Source organism: Choloepus didactylus, chromosome 15, assembly GCF_015220235.1.
Source record: "Choloepus didactylus isolate mChoDid1 chromosome 15, mChoDid1.pri, whole genome shotgun sequence".
Lineage (NCBI taxonomy): Eukaryota > Metazoa > Chordata > Mammalia > Pilosa > Megalonychidae > Choloepus > Choloepus didactylus.
In genome coordinates, this window is record NC_051321.1 from 64,977,392 (window position 1) to 64,993,030 (window position 15,639).

Sequence of the window (15,639 nt, forward strand, 5' to 3'; positions counted from 1 at the left end):
ATTTATTCCTCAGGCATTTTTCCAGATGGTGGGTGTTCATCAGTAAACAAAGCAAAGTTTCCTGCCCTATTGCACACTAGATGAGGTGGGGAAAGACAGACAATAAACTTAAAAATAACTAAATTATGTTGCAATATAGTAACAAGCACTAAGAAAAAGAAAAAAGTAGGAATTCTAAAAAGAGGCAATAAAAAGCTTCTGGTCAGTCTGACCCAAAGAATGTCATCCTATTTTAGTCTTTTCAAAACTTATTTTAGGAATTGTTTTCATCTTCACATTTATTCATCCTCCCTTTTGTTATGTCTAAAACTGGCTATGTAGTAAAGGGGTGATCTTGATGTCTTGATATTAGCCAATTGCTTATTTATGCTTTTTTTAAATTATCAAGAAGTTTCCACCTGGAAGAATTCAATAAATTTTTATAAAACTTCAAGTGTAAACACATCCTCCCCACTTATACCCCCACATTCCTTTGAGTTGAGTATAGACATTGGACATGAAAACTAAATTGTTAAGTCAGTAGCAGTCAGTCTAACAGGACATACAAAACACTGAACTGTGTTACAAAATCCAGCATAACTTTGAGTGCTGTTAGAAAAAGTCTACTATTATCTTATTTTCCCATATACTCCAGGTGCTCTCGGTATATGAAAAGTTATTCTGATGCATGGAGAGGGCTGAAAATGTCAGTAGATAAATATACTATCTTTACTGTAGGCTGTGTTTCAGACCTTACACTCATCACTTAAGAATTCAAGACATTAGATGAACCTGGGGTTAAAGACAATTCAAGGAAAGTTCTTTTCTATCCCCCAGGCCTTGTTTTTTCATTAACATGTTGCTTTTCTATAAATGTGAAGAAAAAAACTTGAGGCTACAATGATCCTAATTTGAATTCACTCATTTAACATGCACACAACAAACATTTTTTGAGCAGCTATGATGTACGAACACTGTGCTAGGTGCCAGATAAAAAAGCAGTAAACAAAACAACATGATAATCCTTGCCCATGTGTTGTTTTTTGGCCCAGTAATGGAGAGTCACATTAAACAAATAAACCTACAAACAAATATATAATTATAAGTGATATCTAGGTTCCATGAAGGAAAAGATTAGGAGAGGAAACAATAGGAAGTAGGATAGGGACATTTGAAGAGCTGGGGCAGGGTTAAAGAAAGATTTATCAACTCTTGTTTTAATGAGAATTATTATTGGTGAGTCCAAATAACCACATTCAAATTTCACTTAGAAGTTGTAATGCACTAAAATAATGAGCTGTAATATTTATCCAAGTCATATTTCAGACTTATAGTAGCCTAATAACAGAATAGTAATATTCAGCCAAAGAGTTCAGTTAAATAAAAAAAAAATTGTGTCTCTTCAGTGTCTTTGTTCACAGATCTGGTAGCTAGCCAAAATTAGCAGATTTGACCAGCTATCCTAGAACCTTAGAGGTGGGTCCTTCATCACTGGGAGCTGCCCCATTTCCCCAGATCATTGACTCATTTTTGCTGGGCCATGAATCACATCTGGCATTCACTGACATTTGGTAAGCGTCATGAGGATTTGACATTCTAAAAACACGCAGCCAGTCAGGGCATTTCTATGAAAGCATTCCCTAACATGGGCAGACGTTTGAGGAAAGTACGTTTCCCTCCTCACTCTCAACAGTCTTCAGGGTAGCTGGGTAAATTTTAACAATGCTTCCAAGGCTGCCTGATGATGTGTTATTTCTGAGTGGGTCATCATGTTAAATTCAGAGCAGCAGTTACTGATTGTTCTTTGGACCTGGCTGAAGTCATCCTTGCCATCTGAGTGGTTCCTGACAGGGAGTTTGGGCGTTTGAATCATTCCACTGATCTCCTTCTGGCTATCCAATTGCTCATAGATGTTTCCACTCTCATTTTGGTAAGGATGAGAAATGTTATCTAAAGAATTGACATAATCCTATAATGTTTATATGAGGGACAATTGTTTTTATTCATTTTGAGATAGATATTTATATTTGTTTTATCAAATTAATACAGGTACATTGCTTAAAAAGTCAAATATTATTAAAGAACAGACCACTTTTGACTCCTTTTGCCATTTCTTATCTATTTACCACTAGATTTCCAGAAACTATGCCAGTGGTTCTCAAACTTTTGTTCTAGGACCCCTTTATAGTCTTAAAAATTGAGGGGCCAAATATTTACATTATGCCTATAAATCTTTACCATAGTAGAAATTAAAATTCAGCATTTAAAAATAGTTATTTATTAATTCATTTAAAAATAAAAATCATATTAACATAAAAATTTTATGAAAAATAACTATTTTTCCAAAAGAAAACAAAAATATAGAAGAGTAAATTATTTTATATTTTTGCAAATCTCTGTAATATCTGGCTTAATGTAAGACAGCTGGATTCTCATATTTTTTAAAAATCAGTTTTTACACACAGTTATGTAGTTGGAAACAGGAGGAATATTTTAAGAGCCTTTCCAGATAATTGTGACCATTCTTGTTTGAGACATCAAAATTCAGCTAGTAGTGATTTATTACAGGTTAGTTGTGAAGTGAAATCTGAAACCATAGCCATAAACTTTTGTACTTTGTTATATTAGCACCCATCAATCTGTCTTGACCTTGAATGGATAAAATTCTGCATTGGTCATTTGGAAAATATTGGTTCATTGAATAATGCAGATATTCCAAATGTTGACACACTTTATTATATAACATCAAAAAATCACATTTGTTAACAACAACACATTTCTTCAAAAATCTTTAAATATTGAGAAACTCTAAACCCACTCTGGGGGATACAGGTTTTCCAAAATTCTAATTTTCCATTGGAAGTTCAAAATTTTTTTATTGGTAACAAATACTGTTATCTTCACTTGAAATGGCAGGTTTACTTCCTTCATTTTTGAGAAAAATTCTCTGAATACCCAAGTCTGAAGAACTGTAGTTTGTCAGTCATTCTTTCAAGTTCAAATACTGTTTAATGAATTACGCGCTAGTTGAACTCAACTCAATTACACAAGTGCTCTTTCATATGCACCAGAAATGCTTTATGCTATTTCCCATTTCATCACACAGAATATTAAAAAGATATGGACTCAAGATTGAGATTTAATAACATTAATTATTTTTACTGCTTCAACAAGGACATTCTTAAGTGAAACCAGTGAAGAACACAATGACGACTAGTTGGTTTTGAGACAGTGCCTTGATTTGTGTTGTTAAAGCACAAGCAGTTGTACCCACCATTGCTTTTGCACCATCAGTGTAAATGTCAATGCAGTGAAAAAAAGCAAACAATGTCTTAATATTATTTAAAAATTGTTTTGTTTTCACAGAATTGAACTACACTTTGAGAGCCATTGTAACATGCTTATACTATTATTTCTTGATGTGCTGATGTTGGTTATTTTCTTTGACTTCCTGTTCTGGGAGACAGAGGCTTAGCACCTGTACACTAAACCAGCACCCCCATTATCCCTTCTTTCATCCTCTCAGTTATAATTATATCATAGTTGTTGTTTAAAACAATATTTAAAGCTCACCTTATTATTACTGTGTATGTGTTGTTTACTGTCGAGCCTAGTGAGGTAAGGTTAATGTTTCCTTTCTTGTATAACTTTTTGTTTTTCTGGAGTTAAACACTGTTGTGTGTGTTTTTTTTTTTTTTTTTTCTTCCTTATGTGCTTAGTTTTTGGTCCTATCACGAATTTGTCTCAATTCTCCAACAAATTTGTAAAACTCCTCTTGAATATTCTGTTCCACACAAACACCTCAGGTGATCCACTGGGCCCATTTATTTTTCCCTAGAGAAATCCCTTCTGAATCCCTCCTTCCTCCTGTTCCAGTGTGCAGCAGTTGCTGGCTCAGCCTACAACTCAGCCATGGTCCTAGGACAGCCCCTGACTGCTCAGGACGGGATACGCCTGAGCGTCTAAATGATCATTTTCCAAACTTGTAACCAAGCTTTGTGTCTTCTCCCCCATTATTAGCAACGCTGTGTCTCCAAATACTGAACCTTTCTGGGGTTCTGATGCACAAAATGGCTTCTCTCTTTGCCATCCCCAAGTGGACTCTTGGGTTTCAGATTTTCCGCTCCCCTGGCTCCTCGATCTGCTTTCCAGGGTTTGTTTGAGGTCTTTGGTCTGCTGTTGTTTTCTCTCCCATTCTTTTTTGTCCTTGTGGGCTATTCCTTTTAAATTCCTTTATTCTTATTGTAAGGCATTTCAGGAGGGGATTAAAAATAAACATGTATTCAGTATGAAAATGCTTAATTGGACATCTGGTATTTGCATTTGGAACACCACAATCACTGATGTTTTGCTCATTCAAACTCCTTGAAATCTTGCTGAGAGTTAGGCTTTGGTAGCTTTACGAACCTGCTTAGGCAGCTGCATATACTGCTTCTATCACAACAGAAATAGAAGACTGGCATAGAAGTTGATCAAGCAAATAAAAATACTTCCAAAATATTAACTATTCATTTTTCCCATCATTCAGTATTTCAACACATATTTTCAGAGTGCCAGGGGCACTGTTATAGGATTATAGAGGGGAATAAGACTCATAAGTCTCTGTCATGGATTTTACAATCTAGTGAGGGCAGCAAATAATAAGAAAGTAAACCTGTATATAATATAACATAATTTCCGATAATGAGAAGCACTGTGACAATGATAAAATAGGATGTGATAGAGTGACTAAGGGCAAGGAAAAGGGTCAGGGAAGGCCTCTTTGAGGAGGTGACATTTGATCTGAGGCCTTACCGAAAAGAAGGACCTATCTTTGTAAAGGGCTGGGGAAAGAGGGTTTCAGGAAATTTAAAGAACTTGAAATGGGGGAAAAAGCTTAATGTGTTCGTGAAATAGAAGGAAGACTAATGTGGTTGAAACATAAGGAGTGAAAGGAAGAATGATGGGAGATGAGGTCCAGAAGTCAGGTTTGGAAATGTAGGATTTGGATGTTTTCTCAAATAGAAGTGATAATTTAAACTGGGACGAGGTAAGATTGGGAGGAGAAAAGACTGGGAGGAGATCAGATGGCCAAGGAAGACAGTAAACAGAGAAGTCTACGAGGCACTGTGGATACACAAAAACATAGAAGATACTCTCCCTACAGCAAAGAATTTACAACCTAGTTGGTGAGACAGAAAAACCTTAAAAATAGAGAATAATAAAAGACAGTGTATTATCAAGTCCTGCATGATGTAGTACAGATTAAAAAACAAAAACAAAAACAAAAAAACAGTGACATTGGAATTAGCAACAATCTCTGAGAATTGGTAATAAAGGGACTTTGCAAAGGAGGTAATATCTGAGTCAAACATTGATAGATCATTTATATTTGAAGACCTGAAAAGTAGACAGAGAGAATCTCAGATACAGAAAAAGAAAAACATGAGCAGGGACTTGAATGTGGAGATGTGTGCATGATGTATTTACGGAACAGCAGAGAACAGCGTGACTGCTGGGAAGTAGTTGAATAGGTGAGTTTTCTTAAATGTGCTTCAGAATCTTGATTTTTGTATGTTTGGGGGTTGGTAATTAAAGCACTAAGCAGTTAGATTGGAAATTACAGTAAAGATTAGCAACTTTCAGGACTCCTTAATTTTTCACACCTCCCTATTCGGTTACTTTTTGTTATGCTGTTGACTAATAATCATTATTTCAAAAAATTAAACAACTTAGAAAAGGGTACACTGAGATGTCTCACGCCTGTCCTGCTCTCATCTATCTTGTTTCCCCTCATCCTCAGTAATTTGCTACTTTTGTTTTTTCATTTCTCTTTCCAGATTTTTTTATGCAAAAACAAAAACACACTAATATATTCTCTTATTCTTGTTCCCTATTTACTACACTAAAGGTAGCACTCTACCTGCACTATTCTGCATCTTACTGTTTAAAATTTAACTAGATATTCTAGGTTCTTTCCATATCAGTACATAGACAGCTTCCTTATTCTTTAACAGAGCTGCAAAGATTCCACTGTGTGCATGTATCATAGTTTATTTCATGGACACTTGGGTTTTTCCAATCCTTTTCTATTTCAAACAATGCCACAATGAATAACCTTGTACATGTGTTATCTTGCATATATGCAAGTGTATCTGTAGTACAGGTTCCCAGAAATGGGGTTGGAAGGTCAAAGGGTAAATGCATCTGTAATTTTGGCAGATATTGCCAGATTCCTTTCATAGGGGTTGTACCATTTACAGTGTATAAGAATAGTGAAACTTTTAGACTTTGAGACCAGGGAAATGGGATTTCCATGTAAATTTATTGTGCAGTTCCTTATTATGCATCTCTACATTTTAGACATTATTTTATATATTATTTTGTGTAATCTTTTGGCAAAAATGTATATGTTGTAATAAAATATAAGAATACAGTTGAATAAGAGTCCAAATATATAGAATTGAAATAAAATACTGTAACCTATAGGAACATATTTAACTTAGGTTATTTTCCAGGGTGGAGCCACTCCTGCAAAAGTATGACCCATGCTCCTTACTCCAGTGACAGAACAAATTTTTATTTAGCTAGGTCAGATGTAATTTAATAGTAGGGAGTGAGTGTACTTTACCTCACAAATCTTTGGCATCTTAGAATCTCTCCAAATAAGCTAAAGTAGCACTTATTTATTGCATACTATAGAGACCTGTAAGTCATTTAAGGAAAAGCCAAGTTCCACATGGAAGATCCTACTCTTTCTGGTTAGTTGTGTTTGCTTCCTCACCCATCTTCTCTCAGCTAAATCATTCTTATTAGGAGCCACTTTCTAATTTCCTGAGTACAGTATCAATGTAGTTTGGATATGCCAACTCTTTTCATTGTTACAATCAACTAATACAATAAGAAGAGATTATTTAACATTCTGATTAAAAACGAAATTTGCTAGTTTCCTTCTTAGGGAATATCTATGTTATTAGTTCTTACATTTTTGGTGATAGCCAATGACCATATTCCCTTCCTTGCAGGTGGTACTGTGAAGGCAAGGAACTTGAAAATTCCCCAGATATTCATATCCTCCAGGCAGGAAATCTACACTCACTGACCATTGCTGAAGCCTTCGAAGAGGACACGGGACGCTATTCCTGTTTTGCTTCTAATATCTATGGGACAGATTCAACTTCTGCTGAGATTTATATAGAAGGTAAAACCAGAGACTCTTTGAGTGTGGCATTTACTCATAAGACATGTAGTTATAATAAATAAACATTTATTGAAGGACTGCTCTACTCTGCAGTCTTCTAGGCAGTGGGGATACAGCAGTGACCCAATAGACAAAACTCCCAAGGCTCATGGAGTTTACATCCTAGTGGGAGAGACATAAAATAAATGAGATAAAATATATAGTGTAATAGGTATTTATAAGCACTATGGAAGAAAAGGAAAGCAAGGAAAATGGATAGGAAGTATGTTGTGAGGGTGTGTATTTGTGCATGTTTGTGTGTAAAAGTATGTATGTGAATGTGTATGTGTATGACAATATCTGTCTGTCTATCTGTATAGGTTGCATTTTTTAGATAGGGCGGCCAGAGAAAACCTCACTGACCTGGTGACATTTTAGTGAAGACCTGGAGGAAGTGAGGAAGTGAGCTACAGGGATATTCACATTCTCTTAGTAGAGAAATCAGCAAGTACAGTGGCCCTGAGGTGGGAGTGTGCCCATCTTAAGATACACAGACATAAGCCAGTGTGGCCACTGTTGAGTGAGCAAGGAAGAATTTAACAGGAGATGAGGTCAGAAGTTCAAGATGGGGTTAGAGGGAGGCAGGTAAGTAGATCACGTAGATGTTTGTAGGTCATCGCAAGGACTTAAGCTTTTACTCTGAGGGAGTTGAGAAGCTCTGCAGGATTCTGAACAGAGGTGTGATATGATCTGACTTAGTTGTTAACAGGATCACTCTGGCTGTTGGCTGAGAATATACTGAGTCAAGGGTAAAAGGAGTCAAGGGTAAAAGGAGGGAGTCAAGGAGTAAAAGGAGGGAGACTAGTTGGGAGCCTCAGAAATCCATTTATACTAACACCAAACGAATACAACTAATTTTAGGGAAGAAAATTATGTTCTTTATATATCTGCCTAAGTTTTGTTATGCATATGCCTTGGTTTTCGCACTTAAAGATTGTATTGTTATGGCATACATGCCCCTTTACCAGCTAGATTGTACAGCCAAGACAGTCTCAATCTTCTTTATACCACCAATATCTTATACAGTACCAAGTTCATAGTAGGAGTCAATAAACATTCATTGAATAAATGCATAAATAGAAGTGCGTTGTATGTGCAATAAATACCTCCAGATTTAGCTCAGCTATATCTTCCTAGAAGTCACTATCTTGAGGAGTAAATCCGGAATTAAAGCTCTGCTAATGGCCCTGAGATTGGATTGTGGACTTTTTGTTTGTTTGTTTATGGCAACAAGGCTTCAAACACCCCCATTCCCAAGATGAAGTATGACTTTTAATGTTAGGACTGAACGGAAGAGCATCCACCTACGCCTACAATGTTTGGAATCCAATATAATCCCTTCTCTTATCCAATCTGTATAAACCAAGAGGATTTAAATCCACCATAAATGTCTGCAAAGACTTGCTGTGTTAGTCCAAAGGCATCAGCAGGTGTTTTACATACAAGAACACTTGGAAGTTAGGCAGTTAATTTGAACTCTCTCAATAACTAGCCATGTGACCTTGAGCAAGTCCTTCAACTTCTTAGGGTCTGTTTTCTCATCTCAACTTCTTAGGGTCTGTTTTCTCATCTGAAAAATGGGTGTTATTTAAGAAATTGTCATCTTAAAAATCTCATGTCTTGCTTTTATTTTTCCAGGGGTTTCTTCTTCTGACTCGGAAGGGGACCCTAACAAGGAAGCGATGAATCGGTAATTCTAGTATTCTATCTTACTGCCTCAGATCCCAAGAAAGTTGCTAATTGGTTACTAGAACTTGAAGTCTGCAGAAGAGGGTGGCTCCAGGGTATGACCTGAGAAGAAAAGACTGAGTGGATCCGGAGGAGACTCTCCTTTCCTTAGGTCTTGCCTAGAAGTCTAAGTTTATTATTTCTAATATTTCAGAAATAAAATATTCCCTATGAAATATCATAATATTTATCTCTACAGAGTAGAGATAATGGTTCAAAACATTCATGTTTTCTGGTTGAATAATGGCACTCACAAAAAACACAAAATCTGGTGAACTTAAATTATATATATATCACCCATACAGATATATATAACATCATATATATATACTCACCCATATAGATCTATATGTAACATCAAAATATATATATATATATATAACATCACTCATATATATATATATGAGTGATCTGGGCAAGTCATAAACTTTCTGTCCCTAGGGTTCTCTTTAAATATATACTAAATAATTGTCCCTTATACTGAACAAAGTTGCATCCTCCATTCATTCATTTCCACAATCATTGACTGAGCCCCTCCTGGATGCAATGGATACAAAGAAAAATCAGATGCCTCCTGCCTTCAAGCGGCTCACAGTCTAGTAGAGAAAAGACATATAGCAAGTATAGCAAGAAATTATAACAAGCATATAGCCAGTAAGAATAATAAAGTGTAGTAGACTCTATGATGTAAGCATGTTCAAGATACTTGGCATAAAGGACTATTTATTGGTTGGGAAGGGAGAGAGAAATCAGGAAGTTGGTGACCAAGCTCAGTCTTGAAAGCTCAGTAGGTAGACACCCCCAAAACAAGGGAGAAAAGGGCATTTCAGGCCAAGGGGGCTGTAGAACAAGGGCATGGAAACTGGAAACAGGCACAGGAGTCATTCCTCAGATTATCTGAAACAAATGGCACTATTTAGACCAGTTGAAGAGTTGTTAAGTGTGTTTGCATGTTCTGTCTTCCATCTCAGAGAGTAAGCTCCTTCAGGGCAGAAATCGTGTCCTATTCTTCAAAATCCTTTGTGTGTCCCTTCCTTTGATGATAATTTGCTTTTAACCTTCGTGCAGAAATGAAAATTCGTAGCCAGAGTAAATGACTCCTCCGTTCAACCCCTCATGGCTTTGGTTCAGAGCCTTGTTCTCTCTTGCCTGTTTCATGCCAATATCCTCCTTAATGTTCTTCCTGTCTGCTCCAGCCTTATGATTTCCTTTAGAGCCTCCAACCAAAACCAGTTATTTTCTAAGAGATCATTCTGATACTCTCATTTTCCTGATTTTAAAAAGATTTTTATCTATGCCAAAATGTAAACAAAAAACAAACAACATTAAAAAAAATCTTAACATAGCATACAAAGCCTTATTCAGTAGAGTTTCAGCCAGACTTTCCTGCCCCCTCCTCCTCCATTTTCCCCACCCCAGGCTCTATACACTGCGGTCATCTCACTCAGAAGATGTGCAGTTCCTTTTCAGCCCTTTCTGATCTGTTGGCCTTTCTAAGAATGCTCATATTCCCTTTTCTGCCTGGAAAACTGCTGTTTATCCTTTAAAAGCCTGTCTAAATATCCACCCCATTCAAGTCCTTTAATAAACTCCTCCTCCCCATGATAAATTCATCACTCCTTCCTCAAGGCTCCCATAGCATGTGTTACAAACTTAATTGCTGTGAATTTTGATGCAAAAACTTAAGCTTAAGTAAAAAAAAAAATCCTATTTATTTGTTTTCGTTAAATCTACTTGTAGTGGTTTGGAGGTAGCATCAGTTATGTGTATTAGAGACCCAAAAAAGCCATGAATTAAATAAGGCAGACATTTATTTCTAAATTACATAAAAATCTGGATTTGGGCTGGTACAATTTCGCATTCCCCTGTCTGCTTCCTGCTTTCTGTTTCATCACTCCAAAGTATGGCCCTCATCTTCTTCCTCTAAGATAGGCAGGAATAAAGGCATTTTCCCACCACTTTTAAGGTTATCCCCCTTAAATTACACACATCACTGTCCTCATATCCATGGCCAGAAAGTGGTCATGTGGCCACACCAAACTATAATGAAGGTAGAGAAATACAATCTTTATTTTGAGTAGCCACATATTCAGTTAGAAATCAGGGCTTCTATTACTGTAGAAGAAAACGGATACTTTGGAGGTTCTGATTGTTTCTGCCTCGTTACAAAATTCTGCTTTTGAGACCCTATCCTCAGATAAAATTCAATCTCAGTCATTACTGGGTGTCCCTTTTCCCCTCCAGGCTGTATAAACATGCCTGGGATGTGTGTGTGTGTGTGTGAGTGTGAGAGAGAGAGACAGAGAGAGACAGAGAGAGACAGAGAGAGAGGGAGAGATCACAATTTGGTGTCTGCTCAGCACTGTTCTAAGCCTTTTACATAAATTACTTCATTTAACCCTCACAAAAGCTCTATAAGAATTGTTACACCCCCATTTTAGAGATGAGGAAGCTAAGGCAGAGAGAGGTAACATCTAGACAAAAGGGAAGCCCTTCCTGACATCTGTCATCTCTCTCCATGATTTGGGGGGAGAGGCCCATGTCCCAGTTCTCAAGGTCCCTTCAAGTCTAGTGTTTCATTGCTTCCTGACATGCTGGGTATTGCTATCTTTAGGAAGGTTGGGAGCCCCTGTACTCAGAGGTGTTGCAGTCCCCTCTGAACTCAGGTTTTCACCTCTGGCAGGATCCACAGACCTCTCTCTTCTCCCCAGCAAAACTAAAATAATCTCCCCTCCCCAATTTTCTCAAGAAAACGTCCTGGCTCCCTTACCCTTCAAATAATCTCTTTAATTTAATTTGCATAAACTTAAAGAACTTGTTGATTTCAGGCTATTTCTGCCATGCCAATTATCCCAGGGGCAAAGATTTACAAAGCCCAGCCTCTTGTGTGAAATGGGAGGAAGAAGGAAAATACAGAGGACAACAACAAAATAAATCTGAAAAAGTTATCTTCCGTGCATGCTTCTGCCATAGCAATTGTCTTGAACCTCAGTCGGTTGTTAATAAGCTTAACTCTCCAGCTACACTGAGAGTGACTAACTCAAGGACAGGATTGACATCTTGTCCACCTTTGCGGTTGTACTGCCTAACCAAGTGTGTAGCAAGGAAGCACTCAGAAACGTTTGTGGAATAGCGCTGAGCGGAGATTTTAATTACATCCAAATGTAAGCAGTGATGGCCTGACATAGGTTTGCTGAATGAAGTGTCACACACAATGTTTTATTATCTATATTTTAATCATTTCTCAGACTCCAGAAGCCAAATGAAGTGTCAACCCCTCCCACTGCTTCTCCAGCCATTCCTCCAGCAGCCCCACAAGCCCAGCCTTTGGTGGCACGGCCTGGTGTCTCAACCATCCAGCAGGTACAAGAGTCTAAGTGAGACAAAAGCATCCTGGAGGTGACAGGCAGGCGCTGTGAACATGACCGTCTTGTATGGCATGATCGCACTTGCCTCTGTTGCACCTTCATAATCTTGGGTGATACATTTATATGCTTATGATAATCACCTTGTACTTCTGATTGCAATATCAGTGGTTCCTCTTGCTTTAGGAATATATTCTCCAGCTTCATAGGTGAATTTCATAGGAAAAGAAACTCTTTGCAAACTAGTGTCTCTGACATTCCATTTATGAAAGATGCTGACTTCCTATAATGAGCTACCGACTCTCACACTGGCCCAGGAGAAACACACTATACCATGAAACTCAGTTCCATGGAGCTGCAAATAATTCTACTTTCTAAGATGGAACAACCAAGAAATTATTTTTAGAAAATATTTAAGGCTCTCATCCTTCAAATTAAAAATAATGATGATGAAGAAGATGAAGATGATGATGATGATACATGCTTATTGTAAAAATATTCAAAAAGCGCAGAAGGATATTTAAAAACTTTAGCGACACTTCTACTTGCAGGCTCCCACTCCTCAGAAGTACTTCCTATTAATAGCTTCTGGTAGATAGTTCCAGGCATTTTCTGTACATATATAAAATATATATGTATGTACATACTTTAAAACATATGAAACATACTGTCTAATTATACTGATAATGTATTGCTAATATATTGACCTATAACTTTTTTTAATTTAAAAGAGAGCTATTTATCTAGCCCGTTTAATAATGTAGAGGAATCACATTTTAGTTCTAATCCTGTAGTCTTTAAACTGTGATCTGTGAGCCCCAGGGTTTCTATGTAACCTCCTTAGGAGTTTAGGGTTAATTATAGCTCATTACATGTATCTATGTGTAAGCAGGCATGGGTGACACATATTTTATAGCCCCCTTGACCTGGAATGAAATGCAATCAGTTCAATCTAAAATTTGAAGTATGTGATTCCTAGTCTTAGAATATAATCCGTTTTTTTGTTTGGGGTTAATTTCTTGCATCAAATTCCATAGGTTTATTATATCTATCAATCATCTATTTATCTATCTAATCTTCTTAGTGACAATGACTCTACTCTTGGTTCCTTTCGAACAGTGTCAGAGCCCTACCAACTATTTGCAAGGATTGGATGGAAAACCTATCATTGCGGCTCCTGTGTTTACAAAGGTAATCAAAATGTTACTTCTTTCTGTCATGGCTTTGAACATATCACAACACTCAAACAAAGTTGTAGAATCCAAGATTTACTGATTTTATCTCAGGATTTTGGTCTCATAAGTAGAGTATAAGATTTTGGGTTTTTGGTAGTTGTGTTACAGTATCAGTTCAAGTCCTAGATTTCTAATAACAATGTTTATAATGAGAGAAATGTCTTCCCCTCTCACCAATTTGATCTCTTTGGCCAGCTTGTTAAACACAGTAGCTGCACCTAGAGGTAAGGTGGTAAGTTTCTAGCCAAGGGTTTCTCCTGACTTCCAAAAGAATCTGTTGCAGATACCTATCTTTGGCATTCAAGGAAATGGAATTAAATGCTCTTAGGGAGCTAAACACTGATGCCTAACTCTAGGACAAAGACATTTTTTCTTCTCTTCCATCATATCAACCATCATGGTGGTATCAAAATCTGAGTCTTTATGTTTAGAGCTGGAAAACTTAGTCAGGCACCTTCAATACAAATGAAAAAATCAAGAAAGGGCCAGGGAGATTAAAGAATTTATCAGATGTCACAGGACCAGTTATTGGCAGAATCAGGACCAGAAACAAGTTCTTCTAATTGTCAGTCTATTGTTCTTTCTGTTATGTAACATAGACTTATTTACAAGTTGCCCAAAACAGTAAGTTCAAAGGTCAAAAAATTGAGTCACATTGGATTTGGGGGTATTATGAAGAGCAAATAGATGGGATCTATGTCTGGATGTAGCATTTATTGTTTGTAAGAACAGCAAATTTAGACCCAAAGAGATTTTATCCTTTCAGAAATATGCTTTAGTATAGAGTAGTGGTTCTCAATCAGGGTTAATTTTGCCCCCCAAGGGGCATTTGGAAATGTCTGGAGACATTTTTGGTTGCCACAACTGGGGGGTTGTACTACTGGCATCTAATGTTCAGAGGCCAGGGATGCTCTAAACATCCTATAATGCATAGAATGATAGCCATCCACAACAAAGAATTATCCTGCCCAAAATGTCAATAATGCTGAGATTGAGAAAGCCTGGTTTAGAGTAAATCTTCAAAAATATTGTCTGTTTTCCAGTGAGTATTTATCCTTAAAGAAGCAGCTAAATCCACAACTTCCACAGAAACATCTCTATCAGCTCACTCAAGATGGTTTTCCAAAATCAAGCATGGATTTAGAGTGAGACATATTTACCCATATCCATATCAAATTAGGCAAACATTCTTATGTAAAACAAGATACCTCTTGATTTTTCAGATTCATTTCTTATAACTTGCATTTTGGGTTTCAGCTTTGCTATTTTCAAAGGTTTGAAATAGGAAAGCAACATGTGACTTAGAGAATATAAGAACTTCATGAGTCATAAATGGGCTTGTGTGTGTGTGTAAAACATAGCTGATAGAGCTACCTCCTATTGTCTACTATTTCATTGCTAAGTTACCTGTCCTTAAAATAGAGCTTAAGTGCCCCAGAAATCATGACACTTACTTTAATTTGTCACACCCTAGAAAAAGTGCTGACTTTTCAGGACAACTAAACCGCAGAATAATTTACACTCAGTTCCAACTAACCTCCTCCTCCTCTCTTCCCTTCCTCATCACCATCCACCCAGCCAGATGCCAGAAAGGTGGCCTTATCTCAACTCGATTTCAAATCTTTCTTAGTGCTCTGTCTTCCTTGCATGGATATCACATGGTGCATACTTCTGGCACAACATTTATCATAGCAATAAAGCTGTTTACTTTTCTATCTCTCCTAAGTAACTGGTCAGGACTGGAAGCAACTGGTTCTTTTTCATCATTATCTTCTTGAATAGCTAGACTATAAAGGTAATAATAGGTCCAGAGCTCAGTTTTATTATTTCAAATAGTCCAACAGGACTTTTACATTTATCCATTGTATTTAATTCTCATGGGCTGATTATAGCATCAGGTTTAGATTCCTTTATTTGGTGTATGTAAGTGACTGATTACCTCCTTACAGCTAGATGCTCTGATTGGCAGATAGATAAAAATGGGAAAATGAATTAATCATTCGTATATGTCGTTAGATAAAATCTCTAAAAGCATTAGATCCATGGTGGGAACATGGTCTTTAGTACACAGAGCCAAACTCTGATGAGGCTCTCTTAGCCCTTGGGATGTATG

General features: G+C 37.0%; 1 protein-coding gene across 2 annotated transcripts in view; it reads left to right on the plus strand.

Moving 5' to 3' along the window:
* Positions 1-15,639, plus strand: part of MYPN (myopalladin) — a 71,984-nt gene that overhangs the window by 11,569 nt on the left and 44,776 nt on the right. The window contains exons 1-5 of one of the 2 annotated variants that reach the window (XM_037804764.1): positions 1,890-1,909; positions 6,984-7,159; positions 8,837-8,888; positions 12,175-12,289; positions 13,411-13,482. In XM_037804764.1, the coding sequence (XP_037660692.1) occupies positions 1,890-1,909; positions 6,984-7,159; positions 8,837-8,888; positions 12,175-12,289; positions 13,411-13,482 (435 nt within the window). Of the gene's footprint in view, positions 1-1,889; positions 1,910-6,983; positions 7,160-8,836; positions 8,889-12,174; positions 12,290-13,410; positions 13,483-15,639 lie in introns of those variants that run through there. The other variant, XM_037804763.1, reaches the window with a different exon arrangement.